The sequence below is a fragment of the Dermacentor andersoni genome, chromosome 1 (genome assembly GCF_023375885.2).
Source record: "Dermacentor andersoni chromosome 1, qqDerAnde1_hic_scaffold, whole genome shotgun sequence".
In the NCBI taxonomy this organism is placed as follows: Eukaryota; Metazoa; Arthropoda; class Arachnida; order Ixodida; family Ixodidae; genus Dermacentor; species Dermacentor andersoni.
Window position 1 is genome coordinate 126923746 of NC_092814.1, and position 23300 is coordinate 126947045.

A 23300-nucleotide genomic window follows, 5' to 3' on the forward strand; every position below is an offset into this window, starting at 1 on the left:
TACCGTTTCCGTCATGAGTGTGACTTTCAAAGAGAGGCTGGGTCGGAAAGTTATGTTCCCGTGGAATGATGGTGTGACGTTTCGTGGTGTCAGTGGAGAGTGCCTAGTTCCCCTTGGTATTTGTGTTGCAAGTGTTTTATTCGGAGGAGAAGATCTTAAAACAGAATTTCTCGTACTACCGCGGTGCACTCATGATGTGATTCTCGGGATTGACTTTCTTCAGGATTGTGGTGTATCCGTTAACTGCGGCACAGGCGAAATTACTTTGAATAGCGCGCTTCTCGCCACCCTTGCCGACACATCCTTACCAGAGAAAAACTATTGTGTTGTTTCGAACGATTTGCTGCTACCGCCTTGGTCGCTGTCACGTATCCCGGTCAGTTTTGCTGCTGCCGACCTTTCATCGTTTGACGCGCAAGTCCAACCACTTACGTCGAGCTGCGCAAAGAAAGATGTACTTGTACCACGCTCTCTCGTGAGAGTAGTGAATGGCGCCTCAAATTTGTGGGCATTCAATTGTTCTTGCGTCCCTGCTGTTCTCCTGCGTGATATGAAGCTCGCTGAATTTGACGAGATTACGTACAGCTCCATTACAGTTCTAAGCGAGGAGGAGCAGTCTCATACTAGCGATCCCCACCGAAGCATTTCTGAAGAGCAGATCCTACGGATGATCAACAAGGCGCTGCCCTCACATGAGCGCCACGCTCTCGCACAAGTTTTGTGGGCACATCTTTCTGTGTTCGATTTCACACAAGGCGACAAGCAGGCTTCACTCCCGCGTTCTCGTGCTCGCCACAGAATTGACACCGGATCTGCGCACCCCATTCGGCAAAAGCCTTACCGCGTTTCTTCAACAGAGAGGACAGTTATTGCTGAACAGGTGAAAGATATGCTGCGGAAAAGTGTTGTTCAAGAGTCCTCTAGTCCGTGGGCAGCACCAGTAATCTTAGTAAAGAAGAAGGATGGATCGTGGTGGTTCTACGTTGATTACAGGAAACTGAATGCGGTCACCAAAAAGGATGTGTATCCGCTTCCTAGAATTGATGATGTCATCGATTGTCTACATTCCGCTGCCTACTTTTCATCACTGGATTTGCGATCAGGGTATTGGCAGATACCCACGCACCCAGACGATAAGGAGAAAACGGCCTTCGTGACACCAGACGGCCTTTATGAATTTAACGTTATGCCGTTCGGCCTTTGTAACGCGCCAGCAACATTCGAACGATTCATGGATACTATCCTCCGAGGACTTTAATGGGAAATTTGTTTGTGCTACCTTGACGATGTGGTGATTTTTGGCAGCACATTGAGTGAGCATAACAGCCGTCTCAGTCTTGTTCTGGATTGTGTCAAACAAGCCGGCTTAATCCTAAATTCCAAGAAATGTCGTTTCGGGGAAACCAAGACGTTAGTACTTGGGCATCTGGTCAACAAAAACGGTGTGAGGCCAGATCCACGGAAGATTGAGGCAGTCAGCTCCTTCGAAGCACCGAAGTCAGTGCGGTAGTTGAGGAGTTTCTTGGGCCTGTGCTCGTATTTTCGTCGCTTCGTCCCAAGATTCGCCGACGTGGTGTACCCCCTAGCATGCCTTCTCCAAAAAGCCGTCCCTTTCAATTGGACTACGGCTTGCGACGACGCGTTCCGCCAGCTAAAATTTCTACTAACGTCAGGGCCCATATTGCGTCACTTCGATGCATCCTCACCTACGGAAGTTCACGCTGATGCCAGTGGCATCGACATCGGTGCCGTACTAGTGCAACGTCATCAAGGAGCTGAACACGTTGTGGCTTATGCTAGTCGCTCTTTGACTAGGGCGGAACGCAATTACACTGTGACCGAGCAAGAATGCTTGGCAACTGTTTTCGCTGTCCACAAATTTCGGCCCTATATCTACGGACGCCCGTTCACTATCGTTACTGACCACCACGCGTTGTGCTGGTTGGTGAATCTCCGTGATCCGAGTGGACGACTGGCACGTTGGGCTCTTCGACTGCAGGAGTACCACTTCGTTATTTCCTACAAGTCTGGGCGTCGCCACGCAGAAGCGGACTGTCTCTCCCGCCTTCCTCTGACGACGACGGAGTGTGACGAAGACAATTTTGATGACTGTTTTGCTCCCATTTCTTCTACATTCCCAGACTCGATGACTTTCAAAGTAGAGCAGGAAAATGATATTAATTTGGAACCACTATTGGTAGCCGCATCGCGTCCTGGAGCCACCGGTCGATTTTGTGTCCGTGACGGCCTGCTTTACAAGACCAATTATTCGGCCAAAGGCGCACGCTTTCTTCTGGTGGTGCCGCAGAGTCTGCGAGTGGACATACTGAGAGTCATGCACGACGATGTGACCTCTGGCCATCTAGAATTCATCAGAACTTTGAACCGGACACAGGAGCGTTTTTACTGGCCCAGAATGCGGGATACAGTCAAGCACTACGTCGCCAGTTTGCGAACAATGTCAACGCTACAAGCGCCCTACGACCGCTCCGCCAGGTCTTCTCCAACCTCTGCCGCCGCCTCGCCTGCCATTTGAACAAGTGGGTACCGATCTTCTGGGCCCATTTCCCCGATCATTCAACGACAACCGATGGGTGATCGTATGTGTCGACCATCTGACCCGTTACGCGGAAACGGCGGCCGTACCATGCATCTTCAACAGCTGCGTCCGTTGTAACGTTTTTGCTTCGATTCATTATTCTTCGACATGGTCCCTCCCATGTCATCATTAGCGATCGCGGTCGTCAGTTCATTGCGGACGCCGTAGAAGAACTGCTTCGTTTCTGCAATTCGCAGTTCCGTCATTCAACGCCTTATCACCCTCAGACAAATTGGCTTGTAGAACGTACGAACAGAACTCTAACTAACATGCTGGCCATGTACGTATCTTCCGATCACAGAGACTGGGATGACGTACTCCCCTTCATAACCTATGCTTATAATACTGCAAAGCATGAGACGACCGATTACAGCCCTTTTTATCTCCTTTACGCACGTCCACCGCTAAGGTTCATTGACACTATACTACCGTTTGACTTTCACAGCGAGTACTCTGTTGCCAAGACGCTTTGTCTTGCCGAAGAAGCCCGGCGTATCGCTCGTCTTCGTACTGTGGCATCGCAACACCGATCGAAAGAGCGCTATGACAGCCGACACCAGTCTGTCTCGTACACTAAAGGAGACTTTGTGTGGTTGTGGACTCCGGAACGTAAACGTAGATTATGCGAAAAGTTTTTACCCCAGTACACGGGCCCATTCGTCCTTGTAGATCGCTTGAGTGACTTGACGCTTGGCACGCTTGACGTCCGCTGGTCGTCGTTCTAGCCGGACCCAGTTAGTACATGTTGCTCGTCTTAAGCGGTTTCACCCTACGCTTTCCGAGTGATTTGGACTTGCCCAGCGGGCTTCGTCTGGCAACCGGGGATTGCTACGGCTTGAGCCGGGCAAGGAGAAGAGGAGGAAGACGTTAGCTGGCGCAGCCTCGGGACGCCATCTTGACGTCACCATCAACCCCGTCTCTTAAATAAAGCCGGTTCAACGTTACCCGTAACAATATTATTTATCACGTACTACTAGAGGCCATCCGATGTCCATGTTCTAAACAATCGTCGATCTATAATAAGGAAACGTTCTTGCGTCATGTCGAAATATATTCAGCCTGCTCAGAAGCTCAGAGTACTTATATCGCCTATTTATTTATTTACTTATTTATTTATTGCTGATTTTCATATTTTTCAGAGCATCTGCAGGACAAAGGCTTCCTTCTTTGCATAGAACGGATGTAATATAGTCAAGCATCCTACGAACGCTCGCCTGGTCAGGTGTCATAAAGAAGAGTAGTCACTACACTCACCGATTAAGGCGAAGGGGGAGGGGTGCGGAAGAAAGCCTGACCCTTCGAAACCATTGCGATTTCGTCACAATGAGCCCGACTAGAGTCAGAGATGTCGTTTTAAATGCGCAAGAGATGGCACATCGGCCGTGACGAGATTGCCAGCGGTCTGCGTCCGTTCTGCATGGTCAACCTGGTCAAAGTCTTTGGCGTCACCAGATGTCACAAATGACTCGAAAGCAGAAAACGGATTGTCAGTGTTTTTTTTCTTCTCTTTTCTTACGACAGTAGCGTCTTCCTAGCTAGTGCAGTGAGTGCGTTAATAAAAAAGCACGTTCAGGCTGAGCTTTGAACGTTCGTTCTTTTTCTTTTTGACATCATGGGCCCTATAACGTAAAACTATTCCAATATGTTTCTATTCCAATATCCTGACGTCAAATTTGCGTAACCACCAACGCAAGTACCGGGCGGTCACCCCCAGGGTTGTATGAACCGACCAATCAAACGCTCTCCTCGTTCATAGGAGGTCCCTTTTGTTTGCTTGAAAAACGAATAACATTGCCTACACTGAGCGGCTTGTCGTATCTAATTGGCTGACAAGAGGCGAGGAGAACGCTCAAGTGGAGAGGGATTCGATGGGGCCGAGCCACTGCACTGAAAGTCGATTACCGGATGAAGAGGGTGGTGCCGGCGTCTACGATTGGTCGGCTTTCCCTTACTTAGCTTGCGGTGGCTGGTCGAAAATCGCGGCGGCATGCAACGGAAGCTCAAGAATGACGCTAAAACGGACCCTCAGCAAAGAAGAGTTGGCAGAATGAGGGGGTAAACGTGCCGAAAGTGCTCGAAAACGTTACACGGCCACGCAAGAAGTCATATTATACGCAAATACACCCATGCTCTCCGGCAGGTGCGAGTAGCCAGCGTCTGAGCGATCGGCGGCAGCCATCTTCTATTCCTCTCGGAACGGGGCAGCCTGCGGCTATTCCGAAGAAAATTCAGTTTTGTTCGGCATATTAATGCATCTTTATCGCGTACACGTCACTTTGACGCGGTGAGTTCTTGCGGTTTTGTGACGTCGCGTGACAGGCAGGTGAAGTGGGTGCAGCCGGAAAACTTTTTACCAATAGCCGAGGGCTAATGGCGAAGAGGGGTCGAATCAGAAATAACTGTTTTTCTTTTTTCTGTCAAATCATGCATAATCAGTGGGTACACATCATATCAGATGGGGAGGTATCGCGGTTTTCGTGACGTCGCGTGACAGACAGGTGAAGTGGGGGTGGTCGAAAAAAGTTTTTGACCAATCGTGGAGGGCTGATAGCAGAATTGGAATAGAAAAGTTTGGAATAGTTTTACGTTATAGCGCCCCATATCAACGTTGTTTAGGTCTTCCAGAAACTTTTTACCGATATAGACATTACTATAATTCCCCCGAAATCAACGTTAGCGCTAGGCCCCAAATAAAAAAAAAATTACCAGTTAAAGAAATGGTTAAGAACCTGAGCAGACAAAAAAAAAAAGAATATGTGCACGCGTTGTCGCGTATTCATCAGCGTCCATGGGTTATTGACATTCCCGCAAACTTTTCCTTCGCAAAAGTTAGTTTTCAGGCTTTAATTTTCACAATGCAACCGCGAATTCGGCAGTCGTGAAACGCCAGAAATCGCGGTTTCGCCGACCGCCATATGGGAAACTCATATCATTAGAAAAAAAGAAAATACGAGGACACCTAAGCACATCTTACGAGTTTCGCATTCACAACTTCACAATTGGACATTAATGTCCAACTGAACGCTGCTGAACGGTCCTTCGAGTAATGAACTCCTCGCGGACAAGCGAGCGCGTTGAGACACTTGGCCAATGCCTCCTAGATAGCACAAAGCCAGTGCACTTCGATTCGTGACGTCACGCTACCTTGCCCGGCTGCCATGAAATACAATGAGGACGCCCCGAACAAGCTAGCCGCGGTGATTTTGACGTCACCGGTTTCGTCACGCCGGGCTTGGCAATGCAAATTTCGGTCCAAGTAGCATGACATCAGCAGTGTGCACAGGCCTGCTATCTGGGTGGCGCTGGTTTAGCCCAGTGGGTAAGGCACTCAGCTTCTGAGCGTGGGGTCGTAGGTTTGGAACCCGCTACCACCAATGTTTTTTTCAAATTTCTTCTTTTTTTGTAACATTCATTTCTTCATAGCGATTACCAAGGCGCAATTAGAACGCAGGCGAGAGCATGCACGGACAAGGAACGCGCGGATAATACAGGTTTCGGAAAGCGAGATCAAGGGTGTCACAACAATACGCTCTCCCATCACGTAACACCTGGCGCGCCAGCGCCCTACAAGGTGTTCCCCTTCTCCTGCTCTGCTCCGTCGTTGCGCTCACGTGACGTTGCGTCGCAGCCCATGGGAATTTATGTGCCGTTTCCCTGCTACAAACGCCGGCTTTTTCGCTCAATGGGCTATTTGATGTTTTCGCATCAAAAAATGAAACCCCTACCCGTTCCCACTGCAATGAGCGGGCGAGTGCATCCGCTTGCGCTCAAAAGCAACGTACAGGTTACCCTTGCATAAGAAGTTCTTGTTCGTCGCCCTAAATCTTGACCCGCGAGCGTTAGCCTTTCAGACCGAAGCCTTTCATCGACGAAGTGAAAGGCAGAGCTAAAATTAGGAAAAAGCGTCCCGACGTCGCTTCACGGCGCGACATCGCCCAACAACTCGCCGCCGTATCCGCCGCGAAGACCCCGTGGCAACAATCGCAGCAGCGGCCTTATCGACCGCGATGCCCTTCTTCCCTGAAGGGAAGCGCGATTCCAGGGCGTCGGCCCGTCCCAGCGAGCAACAGCAGCCGTCCGCGCTCGCCGCGCGACGAAGCCGGCGATTCGCCCAAGAAGGGCGCGGCCATCGCAATATCGCGCGCGCGGCCACACCTGCTGTCAGCCCCGTTCCGGGACGATGTGCGTGTTTACTTTTGTGTTGCGTGTGTTTTCGCGCTTCGAAGGGGCCCGCTGCCGTTGCGTGTTGCGCGGCGCTTCTGCCTCCCTTGACCTTTCGCTCCGCTCTCAAGGACAGTGGCACGCACGTCGCATGACGCTTCCATCGCGGAACGAAGTGATGACGAGGAGCGAAGCGTCATCGCGGCCGGTGGGAAGGCCGATAGGATGCGGCCGCGTGCGGCTTCTATGGGTGTCTCGTAAAGACCAACCTGCCGTGCGCTCGCGGGTGTCCGTCAATTAATTGAGGCCGTGAGCTACAATCGTGCCGTTACAGGTTGTCGGCGCGTGTGTTCCCCGTAAATGCCATCGCGGTAACATTTTGAGTGAGCACGCAGATTTTCACCTTCTCTCACATAACAGCGCCCCCCCCCCCCCCCCCCCCCCCGGATAGAAGCTACACCGCACATATTTTCAAGTATTGGTTATTTTTGCTAGCACCAAAGGTCGCGTCAACCGACGTAACCATTGTGTGTACCGTCTATGGTTACTCCACAAAAAGCGAGCGCAGTCAGAGAAGGTATCCGCTACACTTAGCTTGCAAGTGACGTCGCCTTACGGACACAGCTTCTCACCGCGCTGGTCCTCCAACATGGCGGCTAGGATAACGTCACTGCAAGCAGTCTATAAGGCAATTAACGCGCATTCACGATCATCGCTCAACGCGCACCAAACGTATTGTGTTTATGCTTACTTTCACATTATGTACTTTTCAGCCGAAGACCACAGCAGCGCTTAGTTCTAGTCTTGCAGAGTTACCGGGGGATCAATGTCCTCATTTATCTCTCTTTGGCGAAAACTCGGGTGAAAATTTGAAGATAATTTTCTACATTTATTTTCGTGACCAAATTTCGGTGCTTGCATTTACTTTTTGTCGTCCTGACGGTCGAAAACTCTGACTTACATCCAGTGCGCTTCGAATGGTGCAAATTTATACTTAAGATCACAATTGCACAGAGAATGCTGAAAGCAATTTAACCGTACAAATAATTTAAAACAATCAGATGCAGCTATACGTTTCAACTCAAGCCCGTCTAATTACTCAGAGGACGCATACTGTACTACAGCGGGAGTGAAGCTGAGGACAGGCGCTAGTAAGTAAGTATATATGTACAAGTACGAATTCGACCCGTTCCCATCTAACTTCTTGTGGTTATAAATTCAATGAGCGCACGCGATGCTTGGCTCGCTTCCTGGGAAGTCGTAGCACTTGCGCTCTTCTGAGCAACAAAGGAACGCGTCCTTCTGGCTGCACTGAGTTGCGGGGACCTCTCCTTACGCCCTTTTCGGCTTATATCTTATCCCCTGTTTATTACAAAAGAAGCTGCTTATTCAGTTGTCAAGTATGAAAACACGCATGAGGGTCAGCTTGCACTAGTGAGTCACAAGAGGAAAGGACCGAAGCGGGTTTTACAGTGCGCTCGTAACGTACGATCGAATTACTATGCGTCACTTTTCCAGCCACCATATACATGTATACGTCACAGAACAGGTCACGCAACGTATCACCAAGAAAACAAGTCGAATATGCCTGCCACGGATATTTTCCTCCGTTTAGTCAACCACGTGAATGGGTCGCAAGAGTGGAGAAAAATGCGGATATGACAACGCTCCTTCCCTCTGTCTTTCCCACTTAATCATTTTTTTTTTCGTTTTATAGTTCTAATAACAATACGCGACATGTCTGCACAGCGCAAAAGACTAGGACAGAAGAAAAGGCACAACACAGACGCTGACTTGAACTTAACTTTATTTGCGAAACCGCCTGAATTAAATACGTTTAGATATGTGCAAAATGTAATAAAAACTATTGCTTGATGTCACACATCTCATGATCCCCTACCGCATCACAGCCAAATACTTGATATCGCTTTTGGTGAGGTCAATAGACGACATGCTGATGCAAAGGTCACCCAGCCGCTGTATCTTTTCAGCCTCTATGATTTCACGGGTAAGCTGTTCTCGGTATTTGGAGATTACGACGTTTTTTTTTTTTTTTTAAGTTCAAGCACCCAAGGGCAGGTAATTAGAAGATCACCTTGAACGGCTGCCTGACCATTGTAAAAATGCTTTTTCAATTTCTCATTTAAACATCTAGCTGCCCGTTTGGCCAACGTAATTATGTCCTTAAGTCAGCGGAATCAAGTAAACCACACCCAGTGCGCATGCTCCAAAACGCCTCCCATAGGTAGTGTTGCAAATATTTCGTCGTGTGGCGTGAGCATTCACACGCCTGCAGAGCATTGATAATTTCTCCGGAGCAGAAACAACAACTTTAATACCTAGGGCGCGATAACGTAAAACTATTCTACACTTTTCTATTCCAATTCTGCAATCAGGCTTACACGATTGGTCAAAAACTTTTTTAAACACCCCCACTTCGCCTCTCTGTCACGCGACGTCACGAAAACCGCGATAGCTCCCCATCTGATATGACGCGTACACACTGATTAGGCATGATTGGACTGAACAAAAGAAAAAATGTTATTTCAGATTCGACGCCTTTTCGCCGTTAGACTTCAGCTATTGGTCAAAAAACTTTTAGGGCTGCACCCACTTCACCTGCCTGTCACGCGACGCCCCAAAACCGCGAAAACTAACCCTGTCAATGTGACGTGTACGCGTTAAAGATGCAGTAATAGGCCGAACAAAACTGAATTTTCTTCTGAATAGCCGCAGGCTGTCCCGTTCCGAAAGGAATAAAAGATGGCTGCCGCCGATCGCTCAGGCACTGGCTACTCGCACCTGCCGGATAGCATGGGTTTACTTGCGTATAATAAAACTTCCTGCGTGGCCGTGTAACGTCTTCGAGCACTTTCGGCACGTTTACGCCCTTGTTCTGTGAACTCTCCTTTGCTGAGGATCCATTTTAGCGTCATTCGTAAGCTTCCGTTACATGCCGCCGCGATTTTCGACCAGCCAACGCAACCCAAGACAGGGAAAGCGGACCAATCGCAGACGCCGGCACCACCTCTTTCATTCGGTTATCGCTTTTTAGTGCAGTGGCTCGGCCCCATCGAATCCATCTCCACTTGAGCGTGCTCCTCACCTCTTGTCGGCCAATTAGATAAGATAAGCCGCTCAGTGTAGGCAATGTTATTCGTTTTTCAAGCAACCAAAAGTGACCTCCTATCAACGAGGAGAGCGTTTGATTGGTCTGTTCAGACAACCCTGCAGGTGACCGCCCGATGCTTGCGTCGGCGGTTACGCAAATTTGACGTCAGGAGAATGGAATAAAAATATATTGGATTAGTTTTACGTTATAGGGCCCCAGTTTATTGCCTATCTTCTTCAAGCTGCGCGACATCTTGTGCAAGTATACGGTAGCACCGTGACTCGCTTGTTGTCTCTGGCAGCGCAGTCTGCTGGTGACTCGTCTCCAAGCTTGATTTTCTTTAATATCTTTTCTGCTACTGAAACTAACAGAAGCTTGGGGTTACCTAGCACATGTCAGATGCGAGGCCTGCGTAATGAGCCTGTGCGCTAAAGAGTGGAAGCAAGCCTTATTTAGGGCATTTGTGAAGCAAATATTTACAATGCCCCGTTTAACCAGCTTGGAATGGGCCGACAGATAAAGATAAAAGTGGCTTGTTCCCGCGGGGCTCACAAATCCAGCACATGTGACCTCTAGAGATACTAAGTCGGAAATCTAAAAACGTTAACGAGGCATCCACCGGTGTAGTTCATGCGTCTGGATAAGTGGCGACAAACACTGGTTGAACTGGCAAAGTACATCTGAAACAGCAGGCTCAAAATCTTGACCTTCACAAGCAAGAAGTAACAAAAAGCCATCCACAAACCGGAAAACATTTACAACCACTGTGCTATGAAGGCAGCTAGCAAGAAGTCGGTCATGGTAAGCAAGAAAAATGTCACCCAATTTCCCGCTGTGATGCGATAGGGATTTCTGATATGTGTGACATCATGCAAAAGTGTGTATTACTTCTTGCACATGTTTACCGTATTTAGTTCTGGCGGTTTCGCAAATAAAGCTTAGTTGAAGTCAGCGCCAGTGTTGTGTCCTTTCTTCTTTTCCCAGTCTTTTGCGCTGTGCAGACATGTCGATATGGAATGACCAACTCGTCCAAGCTTCCACTTTATCAAACACGCGGCTGCCCGGTACGTGTACAAGTTCAACAACGCGTAAAATAGATATACAGTAATTCTGTAAAACGCAAAAGTAATCAAGGAAGCCACGAATTATACTGGCACTCCTCCAGTGCCGGCCGTTTCAATGCAATATTACCCGCCACGGTGGCTCAGTGGCCGTGGAGTTCTGCTGCTGCCAGCACGAGGTCGCGCGTTCGATTCCCGGTCGCGACGGCCGAAATTAGATGGGAGCGGAATGGAAATACGCTCGTGTGCACGCATTGCTTTGCGTGTACGTTAAAGAACTTCAGGTGCAAGAAATTAATCCGGTTTCACCCCAACTATACAGCGTTTCTCATAGTCCGCAAGTTCATATCGGAGCGCTAAACCTTATTGCTTTTTTTTGTTATGTTCTGTTTTAATTTAGTTCGTCTCAATATTCCATTTCCCGCTTCTGTTGCGCCAGAACGTCTGCTCTTTTTTCACGGACGGTAAAAACCATCACTGGCAGTGTTTTTTAGTGAGGCGGCGTAAAACACACTAACGAGCCATTTACCGAGAAAAGCAATCGAGAGAAGAGAGACAGAGAAAGCTGTGTGGTCAAGCCTGACTGGCCGTGCATAGTGGATGTTGCACGAGCTAGATTGATCCGCACTATGCAAAGGACTTGCAAACGACGAGAGAAGGGAAAACACGACGGAACCACATGGCAAATGCACAGCGCAGATGAAAAGCGTTTCATGGCCCCTTGAGCGCCTCCGACGTTCGGACAGGGACCACAGCGCGGGTTCGAGCGACAGTGAGAGCGGGGGACTGCGATGCGCGCGCGGGCACCCCGAGACCGACTTTCGCCGGAGCCGCGCCCAACGAGTCGCGCGCGGGACCCTCGGCGGCAAGGCGCCCACGCGCGAGCCGGCGCCGCCGCCAAGCGTGGACGGGCCACGCGTGGGATGCGCGGGCGGCGGCTGCGCTGTGCATCCGCGCCAGCCGCCGTCCGCGATTCCCACACGCTTTAGCCTCGAACTTTCTATACGCACGGAGGGAAGGGACTCTGCTTTCGTCAGAGTTGAGCTGTGCTACGCATACGTGCTGCAGGCCTTGCAACGACCACCTGAACCTGTCGCTTCGCTCGGCCGCTGCCGACCAACCATCTAACGAAACGATTCCAACACGAGGAAGTTAGGTACGGTAGTTATACGGCGTCCGCCGGCACGGTGCTACCCGACCATTTTTTTCCCCGAGCAACTCTCACTCACTCGCTGCCGGGCAACCGCCTCCTCTATGGCGCGCCTTATTCGCATGCAGAGCCAGGAGAGGTCGATGGGTAAAACTACTGGTGCCTACGCATGGTGACCCAGACTAGGGGGAGCGGGTGCGCGACGCGAACACCGCGAACAGAAATCAACCGATCAATCAATCGATCAATTAGTCTATCATACTCCAAAATAATAGCATGCAGAAAACAGGGTAAATGCAACAAAAACAAGGTCGGCCATATAACATAATAATAATAATAATAATAATAATAATAATAATAATAATAATAATAATAATAATAATATAGCCGTAATAGCGGTCAACAGCATGGTAACGAAACGTGAAATGTGGACCTGCCAATATTCGCAGTCTGCAAAGCATTATACAGAGTGCATTTGCATTGAGCAGCACAGGCAAGCACAAACGCACAATGGCAGACAACGCGGGCAGGAGTCCTGCACAAGAAGCTTCCGAGACGCCGTAGTCGATCGCTGTTCCCAACGGACAGGCATCGGGCATGTATTGCCTGTACACTGTATCGATCCGCGAGGAAAGAGCGAGCGACGCGATATCAGCCTATGTTCCCTCCCTCGGCGACGGATCGCCGCCTGCCCGCAACGAGCCACGCTATATATGTGGAGTACAAGGAGCTTGACCCCGCAGTGGGATTGATGGCGCTGTCGCGTCAACTCCAGCCCTTAAGAATGGCACTATGTTACAGGACTTCGGGGATGCGGTCTCGACATACTTTGCGATGCCATATTGTCAAAAATAATTGAAAGAAGAAATTTGAAGACGTTATTCCAAATCTTGAGCGCATACAAAACGAGAACGAAAATAAACGCTTACAGGCTTCGATGCTCGCACATCTTTGCGGTATAGCAAAACCGGGTAGGAGGTTTAACGTCCCAAAGCCGCACAGTGAGTTACGAAGGGCAAAACCATGCTAAAAGACATACCGAAAAGAATACAAGTACAAATCCTCCGCGTCTCTCACAATTCGTGAAGAAACAATAGACCAAAAATCCCATAAATTATTTGAACAACTAGAGTTATGCAAGATAGTGTTGATAAGATGACAATGCGTAAGCCACGAGAACTAATAACGCAAAAAAGAAGTATGCGCAGTTGAGGGACAACGCTCATTTGCCGTCCCCATTTTCCCCATGCGTGCGTATTTTCTTGTGCTACAGATCACGACCTCTAGCAGTATTCTATTACTGTTTAGCCATGCAAACTTTATTATTGTCAAGCCAAGATACGGGCTCCGATGATCCAAAATGCCGCCCCTGCCGGGCTCCGGTCACCTGAGCTCCTTTATCTTGCGGCCTTAAGAGGAAGCTTTAGCTCAGGTGCTCCTATCTAAATACATGTAAAAGGAGAATTCGTTTTTCTCGGCCACCACTGTACAAAATTTGACGGGGTTTGGCGCACTTAAAAGAAAAACTTAAATTCTAGTGACTGTTGGTTTCGAATTTTTGATTTAGGTTGTGAAAATTTTATAAAAATTTCGCAAAAATCGCAAATTTTCAGAAAACGAAACTATCAAGTTTACAACTCCGTAACTCACCAAGAAAAAATGATATCGCAATTCTGTGAATTGGACCTGACAGCACATCTAAAGCGGACAAAATTGATATGTTACACATGAACCTCAAAAAATGGAGTAATGTGTAACTACAACTTTTGCAGAACCTTTGTAAACAACGTAACAAATTCACGTAAGATGTAAACTGACACATTAAATTTGTCCGCTTTGAATGGTGTAATGGATGCCGTTTACAGAATCGCGATATCTGTTCTTGATGCAGAGCTATAAATTTGTAAACTTCGTGCTTCTATTTTTTTCAAACTTCTGAATTTTTGAAAATCTTTTGAACAAAATTCAAGCCCTAAATCAAAATTCCGCTTCCAACAGTCACTAGAATTTAGCTTTCCCTCTCAATTTCAACAAATTTCATTGAAATCGGTCCAGGGGTTATCTCAGAAAAACGTTTTTGCGTTTTTACATGTATTTGAATAGGCCGCGTCGGAGTTGGGCCCGAGCTAAAGCTTCCTCTTAAGGACGCGTGGCTGTACCACCGCGCCTGTGCGTCAGACGGGCCACCTACAGTGCAATGCCCGACTTCAGCCCAATAGCTATGCGCGAGTTGTTTGTGCGCCGCTGCTAAAATTAACTGCAGATGGCACTATCGTTGACACCATTGCTGTCACTGTTTCGCATTTTTGAGGAAACCGTGGTTCTAATATTACCCGCCGCGTTAGCTATAGTTGCTATGGCGCTGCTCAGCTCGGGGTCACGGGTTCGATCTATACCGTGGCGGCCGCATTTCGATGGGGTCAAAACGCAAAAAAAAAAAAAAACGCTCGTGTACTTAAATTTTGGTGCACATTTAAGAAATCCAAGGGCGGTCAAAATTAATCCGGAGTCGTCCACTACGGCGTGCTTCCTAATCAGACGTGGCTTTGGCCCGTAAAACCCTAGGAGGAGGAGGAGGAATAAACATTTATTGTAGAACCAGCACTTTATGATGGCCGGGTAAAACCCTACAATTTAAATTTTATTTCGGTTATTAGTACGAAGCTATGCGGGACGCTTTCTGGAATAAGTATATTGTTGGGAATGCAGAATATCGTGATTGCAGAGCACAGACGCCGCGATAGCTGTAGGTTTCCATTAAACGAATGCAGAAAAACAACGACTAACTTTTTTGGAAGACTACGACGAAGGCTGGGGTGCTACAACGTAAAGCTATTACAAATTTTTCTATTCCAATTCTGTAGTCTGCCCGCCGCGATTGCTGAAACAATTTAAGGGCCACCCCCACTTCGCCTGTCTGTTGCGCAACGTCACAAAACCGCAAAAGCTCACCGCGTGAAAGTGGCCTGTACGCGTTGAATACGCACTATTATGCCGAATAAAACTAAATTGTTTGTGAATAGCCGGAGACAGCGCCGTTAATTCCGAAAGGCCCGCCGATCGCTCTGGCACTGGTTGCTCGAAGCTGCCGGAGAGCGTCATTTTAGTTGCGCATAATAAACTTTTTGCCTGGCAGTATAACGTTATCGAGCGCTGTCGGCACGTATACGACATCACTTTTCCAACTATTCTTTGCTAAAGATCCGTTGTCAAGCATTTTAACCTTCCTTTGCACGCGGCCGCGATTTTCGACCTGCAGCGCAACCTAAGTAAGGGGAAACGGACCAATAGCAAACGCCGGAAACACCCTGCAGAGCTCATTCGGTTATCTACTTTCAGTGTGCTGGCTCGGCCCCATCGAAGCCCTCTCCACTTGAGCGCGCTGCTAACCTCTTGTCAGTATCTCGGATAATAAAAACCGCTCAGAAAATGCTATTCGCTTTGAAAGCAAACATAAGTGACCTCCTATAAACGAGGGGAACGTTTGATTGGGCTTTTCAAACGACGCTGCAGGTTATATATATATATATATATATATATATATATATATATATATATATATATATATATATATATATATATATATATATATATATATATATATACATATATATATATATGATGAACAAGCAATGACACCACGAAGGCCAGCATGCATAGGGGAAATTACTTGCAGTTCTTTAAGAAATTAATGAAATGATAAAAAAGTGCAAACCAATGTGTATGAAAAAGCAGCTGGCCACAGGTGGCATACGAACCCCCGTCTTCAAGTTACCTATGCAATTCTTTTGCCGGTTGGGCTACCGCGGCGCCGTTTTCCGATCTACTTTCTGGGGTATACCCATGTCTTTCTGCTAGAACTAGCCACTTGGATTGTTAACCAGCGCCACCACAATCTTCTATTTCTCTCTCTCTCTCTCTCTCTCTCTCTCTCTTTCTCTCTCTCTCTCTCTCTCTCTCGCCACCACTCACGATCCTGGCAGTGCGTGTAAAACATTCTATCTACCGTTGGCGTCATGCGGTACGTGATCTTTTGGAGTGAAGGCAACTGGTCAATAAACCCACACATGCTACCTGAAGGCTTTGATCAAAGCTGCCGGATTCGAGACCTTTGCTGTGTAATGAACGAGAAGAAAGGAAATTGAGGGGCCTGATTTGTTTTTAGTCAAATCATAAGCCAACAAACAATGACACGAAGGACAGCATAGGGGTAATTATTTGTCATTCTTAATTGAACTACAAATATTTATCATTTCTTTAATTCAATTAAGAACTGCAAATAATTACAAAATACAGAGGCGAGATATGCATCCCTAAACTGGCGGCAAAACGCATTCTTCCGGGAAGCTTTCTTTGACAAAATCACGTGGAACACCGATGTCTTTCCTGGAAGATTTTGGGAACGAATACCTCGAAGCAGGCAGTAGGATTGATACCGACTGGACATGCCTTGAGCGCTGACCGCCGCAAACTGAATGTCAAAGTAATTAAAGTAGATTAATAAGAATTTTTTAAAAGTGATAATAGCAAAGTTAATTAAGTACACCGGCACGAATAATGCGTCGCCGAAAATGTAATCATATTTTATCGCTATGCTGCGCTGTTTTTAAGGATTACTTGAAGTATTCGCTCAACCAAAGTAATACACAGGGTGCCCCAACTATCATGCACCGAGATATAAAAATATGCAAATTCCACGTAGCTGGACAGAATCAAGGTAATGTTTTTTTGCCGTTGCTTGGAGATACTCAGATTATTTTTTTCATTCCGCTTAATTAGATAATTAGTCTTATTGAATTAATCAACTTCTCAAGTATTATAATTACACGAAAAGTGTCAATGAGAAAATTGTAGAGCGACATGAAAAATTCCCGATACAGCTTTCTGTTCCTCAATACGTGCTACATCGAAGTGTTTTTTTTTTTTTAGCTTGAAAGAAGACTGCGAATACACGCAAAGTGCCTCGAGCGGCCAGTCGCGCGGCAATTTTAACGCGTATTCGACGGCTTCTTTCACGCTCGGAAAAACACGTTTATGTAGCACGTATTGAGCAACAGAAAGCTGTATCGGGAGTTTTTCATGTCGCTCTACAATTTTCTCATTGACAGTTTTCATCTAATTATAATATTTCAAGATTCAAGATTCAAGATTCATTTATTTCTCCAAGAGAAAAAGGCCGGGGACAAAAAGCTACCTTGGAGCAGCTTGACGGGGTCCGGGGCCCCGTCAAGACGTGTATTAACTAATTAAGACTAATTATTGGACTGGCATACTAGACTTGTTTATCGTCAGCATAGACACTGATGTAAGCGCAGCTGGCACGGTATGCGCCGGCGTAAGTGACCACTGTCCTGTCTTTATTGCTTTTCCTAAAACTACTGAAAATGAAATAACTTGCCAGGATATCGTTAAACATAGATATATGTCTAGCAAAAATATGACCTCATTCCGCATGCGTTTGCTGAGGGAAGATTGGTCTTCTGTTTACGATAAGCTAGACCCAAATGAGAGCTATCGTGAATTTTTATCTATATTCACTAGTCATTACAACACATCTTTTCCTTACGTAAGCACCAAAGCTAACGGAAAAAGAAGAAAACCTTGGGTAGGACGCGAGCATATCAAAATTATCAAGAAGAAAGGTCGCCTTTTTAAGAAGTTTTTGCGCACACGCGATATTAAGGAATTTGAGGCCTTTAAAACTTACAGAAACAAACTAACTGCCGCGCTGAAAAAGGCAAAGGCCTCCTACTATAACCACATGTTTTATGACATCTGTCGACGGCGCCCAAACCAAGTTTGGAAAGCCATCAATCAGGCATTGAACCGCAAAGCGGGTCAGAATACATTAACGGAAATAACCATTAGCGGGACCAAACTTTCCGGTGTGCATCTAGCCGAGCACTTCAGTGAGCACTTTGCTAATGCGGTGTAACCACTGGGAAGCATTGCTCATACTAACATTAATTACCATAATACTGATACAATTTTTCTCGCACCTACAGATGAAGCAGAAATAGTATGCACATTTCTTTCTCTAAAAAACAGTAAAGATTTCGATGTCGATGGATTTCAGGTAGAGGCGATTAAGCACGTAATTGACCTCCTTGCTCCTTGTCTAACCTACGTGTTTAATCTAGTCTTTCAGTCTGGCTGTTTCCCAAATCTCATGAAAATCTCAAAAGTTTCTGTTATATTTAAAAGTGGAGATATTAATGATGCTAATAATTACCGACCAATTTCTATAATTCCTGTATTCTCCAAGGGATTAGAGAAGATAATATTCTGCCGCGTAAATAGCTTCTTTAACAAACACAATATACTTTCGGAGTATCAGAACGGTTTTCGACGTGGTAAATCTACACAGACTGCACTGTTAGCTCAAGAAGAACTGATAATTAATAACATCGAAGAAAAAAAGCTTACGCTGGGCGTTTTCATTGACTATAGCAAAGCCTTCGATACCCTGAACCATTACATTTTACTCGGGAAATTAAGTGCTTATGGGGTACGTGGTGTAGCTAATTCACTATTTAGTTCGTATCTGTCTGAGAGAAAACAATGCGTCTCAATTGCTAACTGTTTTTCATCTTCTAAAACCATTTCTTGTGGCGTAACTCAAGGAAGCATTTTAGGACCAATGCTCTTCAATATCTACATAAATGATATTGTTAAGATAAACAATGACGCCTCATTCCTGCTCTATGCGGATGACACTAGTATTTTTGTTTCTGGACAAGATCCAACTGAAATTGTTGCGAGAACTCAAAGTGTACTTTCAGATGTGCTGCAATGGTCTACAGCTAATGGCCTACGAATAAATGCGAAAAAAAAACAAAGGCTGTCTTTTTCAGATCCCGAGGCACTGAAGTCAGCGTGAACCAATCATTAACGCTTGAGGGAATACCCGTCGAAATAGTGGAGAAACATAAACTTCTGGGCGTGACTTTTTCTGCTCATATGACATGGACGTGTCATATTGCATCACTGACTAAATCGTTATCGCGTGCTGCTGGTGTTCTGTCACGATGTAGGCACTTTCTTCCAGAAAATGCTAAACTTCAGATTTATCATGCTCTGTTTTCTTCCCATATAAATTACTGCCTGTTAGTCTGGGGCACCACAACCTTTAGTAACATAAATACAATTCACCTATTGCAGAAAAGAGCACTTCGGTATATTGCAAACGTCCCGCGCAATAGTTCTACAGTTACATTGTTTACCCGCTATAAAATATTCAGTGTGAAACGCATGTTCGATTTTCGTTTAATGTATGCTAATTTCTTTTCAAACGAACAATTCAAAGTGTTTATTAAAGATTTATCTAATATAAGCATGCGTTACACTGATTCACGCACCTCCAGCACCGACAAGTGGCTTGTTCCTCGTTCCCGCACGACCTATTTTTTGCAGTCTCTTAGATTCACACTGCCGTCCCTACTTAATAAATATGAAGAGAAAGACGCCAACTTTTCTACGTTTACAAAAAAAGAAATGCGTGAATTTTTTCTAACTCTTGTCTAATGTCTTTTGTACTGCCCGAACATGATAAAGTATGTTTCATTACTCCTTGTAACGTTTATTTTCGTCATTTTATGATGTGTGTTCACGTGAACATTGAATATTTCAACTATATTGTACAACTGTTCTGGAGTGTACTTATATATTGACTTTATTTGTTCTATTGTTCCGTTGTTGTATTTGCACAACCTCTTCTTAATTTTTTTTAACTGCATCTTTTACTTGATTACTGTAAATTTGTTTTTAAACGTATGAATCGTAATACCGCTGTCATGTACGTGGGCCTTTAGGTATTTTCAAGTGGTGTTACTACCGCTTTTCGCCTAAGGGACCCCCAACTGTCGTTGGAAATAAAGATTTGATTGATTGATTGATATCTAATTAGGCGGAATGAAAAAAAAATATCAGAGTATCTCCAAGCGACGGCAAACAAAATTACCTTGTTCTGTCCAGCTACGTGGCATTTGCATATGTTTAAATCTTGGTTCATGATAGTTGGGACACGCTGTATATATGTAAGGTTCTGATTATTGCTGATAAAATGGATCAGTACCTTCATCAACTTGAAACACGCTGATAAGATCATCGTCTGGCGCCACCATTTTAGTGTTTTTTAGAGACCAAATGCTAAAATTAAATTAGATTCTGGCGTTATACGGGCCAAGTTAGCCACAAGTTGATTATGGAGGCACGCCGTAAAATCTTTTTAACAATATTCAGGACCTAAATCAAAATTCCGCTTCCAACAGTCATTAGAATTTAACGTTCTCTCCCAAATGGAACAAATTTAATTAAAATCGGCACAGGGGTTATCTCAGAAAAACGTTTTCGCGTTTTACATGTATTTGAATAGGCCGCGTCGGAGTTGGGCACGAGCTAAAGCTTCCTCTTAAGCTATATGTAAGCAAACGATCATTTTGTCACCACCTGCCATAGTGTTACCGTGCGCTTGGGATAAACGCATGTGAACCGGTTTTATCGCAGTCACTGGACTATGTAAGAGTAATGATAATATGTCAGATGTCACATTTTAACCCCCGCGAAACTATGATAAGTATTGAGAAACTATGTAGTACAAGGCTTGGTAAAACATCTAAACGGCTGGCCTATTTTGTTTAAAACTTTGCTTTCCGTCGGGTGCGCTGGTCCACATCGCCAAAAGAGCGCTCCCCCACGTTTTACACATATTCTGGGACACTCCTAGCTGCATGCTGTGCCTTATGTTTATCGTCCACAGAATAGTCATGGAACGATTTCACATCCGTCTGCACGTCTGTATTGACTGTTTCTCGTTTCTGTATATTTCCTTCAAGGACAAAAGAAAAAAAGAACAAAAAATAAAGAAGAAATTGTTCCTAAGTCGCAGACACCCTAGCCACTTGAAGAGTCAGCGTTGAGAAACATCCCTCTCTTATCTACTCCGTCGGGGCTCGACCCCTATCATGGGTATCCGGTGTCGCTCAAAAAAGGAAATGACGTAACTCTGAAGCAGAAACCACGACGGAAACAAGCCAACACCTACGAAACTATTGCAAAACATGACACGCCCACTACCAGTGCACGAGATGGCAGCTAGTTCTCTCTTTCCAAAGAACAATTGCGGCGAGTAGCCTCATTTGGCTAATTAGGCCCATTTAGAAGGCAGACATTATAGTAGCTGATATAGTTAACGTATAGTAATGGCACTCGATGTCCAAGCTTGCGTTTCCATCAACCGCCATTAGAGCTATCAGCCTGCTTGGAATCGTGAATACATGCCCGTTATGTATACATGAAAGAAAACAGTTGTTTGAGCCAACACAGCTGTTTCCTTGACGCAGCTCTCTCAGTGACGTAAAAGTAAGCGCGATTTTGTATTTCCTCCGCTATGCGTCATACCCTCGTCAAAACACCGGCAACGCGCCTATCATGCTGGAATGCCATAAAGCACGAGCCGGCGAGCGCGCCACAAAATGAGTGGCCGTATAAGGACAGCAATGCTCCCGCATATAAACAGATAAACCCTTAGCTACTCCAACGGCCTGCTGGAGATGATAAAAGCAGTTATGCGTGAACAACTACGAAAGATGATCCCGTTGCCGCACCCCCTCATTGATTACAATTAAGGGAGCTCTTATAAGGACGATAAGTCACGGTACAAACAGCAAGCACTGCGTTTCTCCCTCCGTCCTTTCGGCGCTGTCACCGCCAAAGCCATGATTTGACTATACCAAAACGGGATTAAGATCATACGACAGCGCTTGCCGCTGCACATTTGTAGAAAATAAGCGCGAGGTGCAATAGGAATGCAAGTGTTGCACTGAATTCAAGCGAACCTCGTAGCTCCTCGTGCAACGAGCTCAAACTGCCACCGGGGAGCCAGTACTTCTTTCTGACAAGCCTATGGGCGCGCTGCCAGTTGATGACCCGGGAGCATCGCGAATCAATTGCATCTGTCCGAAAGCCTGCGCGCTCCACTTCTCGTCTGCTAAAAATGGAAGCAGACGAGCGGCCGCTCCGTTGCGTCTGACGCTTCGCTTGACCTTTTCTATGCCACCATGCCGCGCCCAGTATACTACAACTCACGGCGATCTAATTTGCCACAGTGGGCTCACTGCGTCGCAGATGGGCAGAGTCCAGTAGCACCAGACCTAACGGATAAATGTCGGCATGCAGTCCCGCTTTGACAAGCACGTAGAACTCAGAACCACGCCCCGACACGTGACCACTGTTCTTCCCGCGCAATTGGTTTCGGATTTCATATCGCTTAACGTTTACCCATTTACCGACCACAGTTCCTACAGCTTTCGCTGTTATACGCATATTTTGGTAACTACACGGTGCCGCGGTTAAAGCGAAAGAAATGTTCTGAATTCACTACTTAAGCAAGTCATAGCGACGTTTCGTCCGAATGTATTTCACTTTGGTTTCAGCGTTCACGTACAAAGTGAAATGTTTCGGCACCTTGACATTTGAGCGATCAGATGCTTGAGCGGTGACCAACACTCACTGTTTCGAGGACCTTGAGGGCTCCCTGGATATTACAGGCGTATCCCGTGTTGATCACCATCGGCGAGCTGCCTGTGGTCGTCACTCTCGTCACCGTCACGGTGTGCGACATCTTGATTGAAAGACGTGAAAACGGGGCGACCTCGCTTTCAAATGGAAAGCTGATGGGCTAGCAGCGTTGCGTGGACCTCAGGCGAAGTAGCGTATCGGTGCTGCCTGCGATTCAGCCTCGGTTCGAAATTCTCCGAAGTGCGATTTTAGCCTCTAGAGACGGCCTGTCGCTCCCAAAAAGCTGCGCGCCGGCCGGCGACTGGTTCCCCTGCGTGCTCTCCGGAGGCTCTCCTCGAGTTTCTTTTTCTTTTTTTCCTGCGCGCGCGTGCGTTTCCGAGCGCTCTGGGACACTCCTCCTCAGGTTTTTCTTTCTCTTTTTTTTTTCATATCTCCGCCGTGGTTTCTGAACGCAGCGAGCGTGTCCGCGCGCCTGTGCGGCCCTCTCTGGGCAGAACGAGATACCGCCCACGCAGGGGCGAAACCGCAAGGGCAAACCAGGCCGCAGACTCGCGCCGCAATTGCTAGATGGCCCCACTTTGTTCTTCCGCGATCGTGCGTCCCGTCTCGGTGTGACTCACGACGCGAACAGCCGGCGCCGCCGGCCCGGTCCGCCGCGTTACGTCACCGACCACAGCGCAGCGACAACGACACTAGCGG

The 23300-nt window shown here is 46.7% G+C and overlaps 1 protein-coding gene across 1 annotated transcript in view; it reads right to left on the bottom strand.

Annotated features, from left to right (window-relative positions):
- LOC126545862 (protein singles bar-like) overlaps positions 1–23279 on the bottom strand; it is a 49484-nt gene extending 26205 nt beyond the window's left edge. The window contains exon 1 of the mRNA XM_050193875.3: positions 22594–23279. Coding sequence (XP_050049832.1) covers positions 22594–22704 — 111 coding nt within the window. The 5' untranslated portion in view covers positions 22705–23279. The remainder of the gene's footprint in view (positions 1–22593) is intronic.
- Positions 23280–23300: the final 21 nt, after the last annotated feature.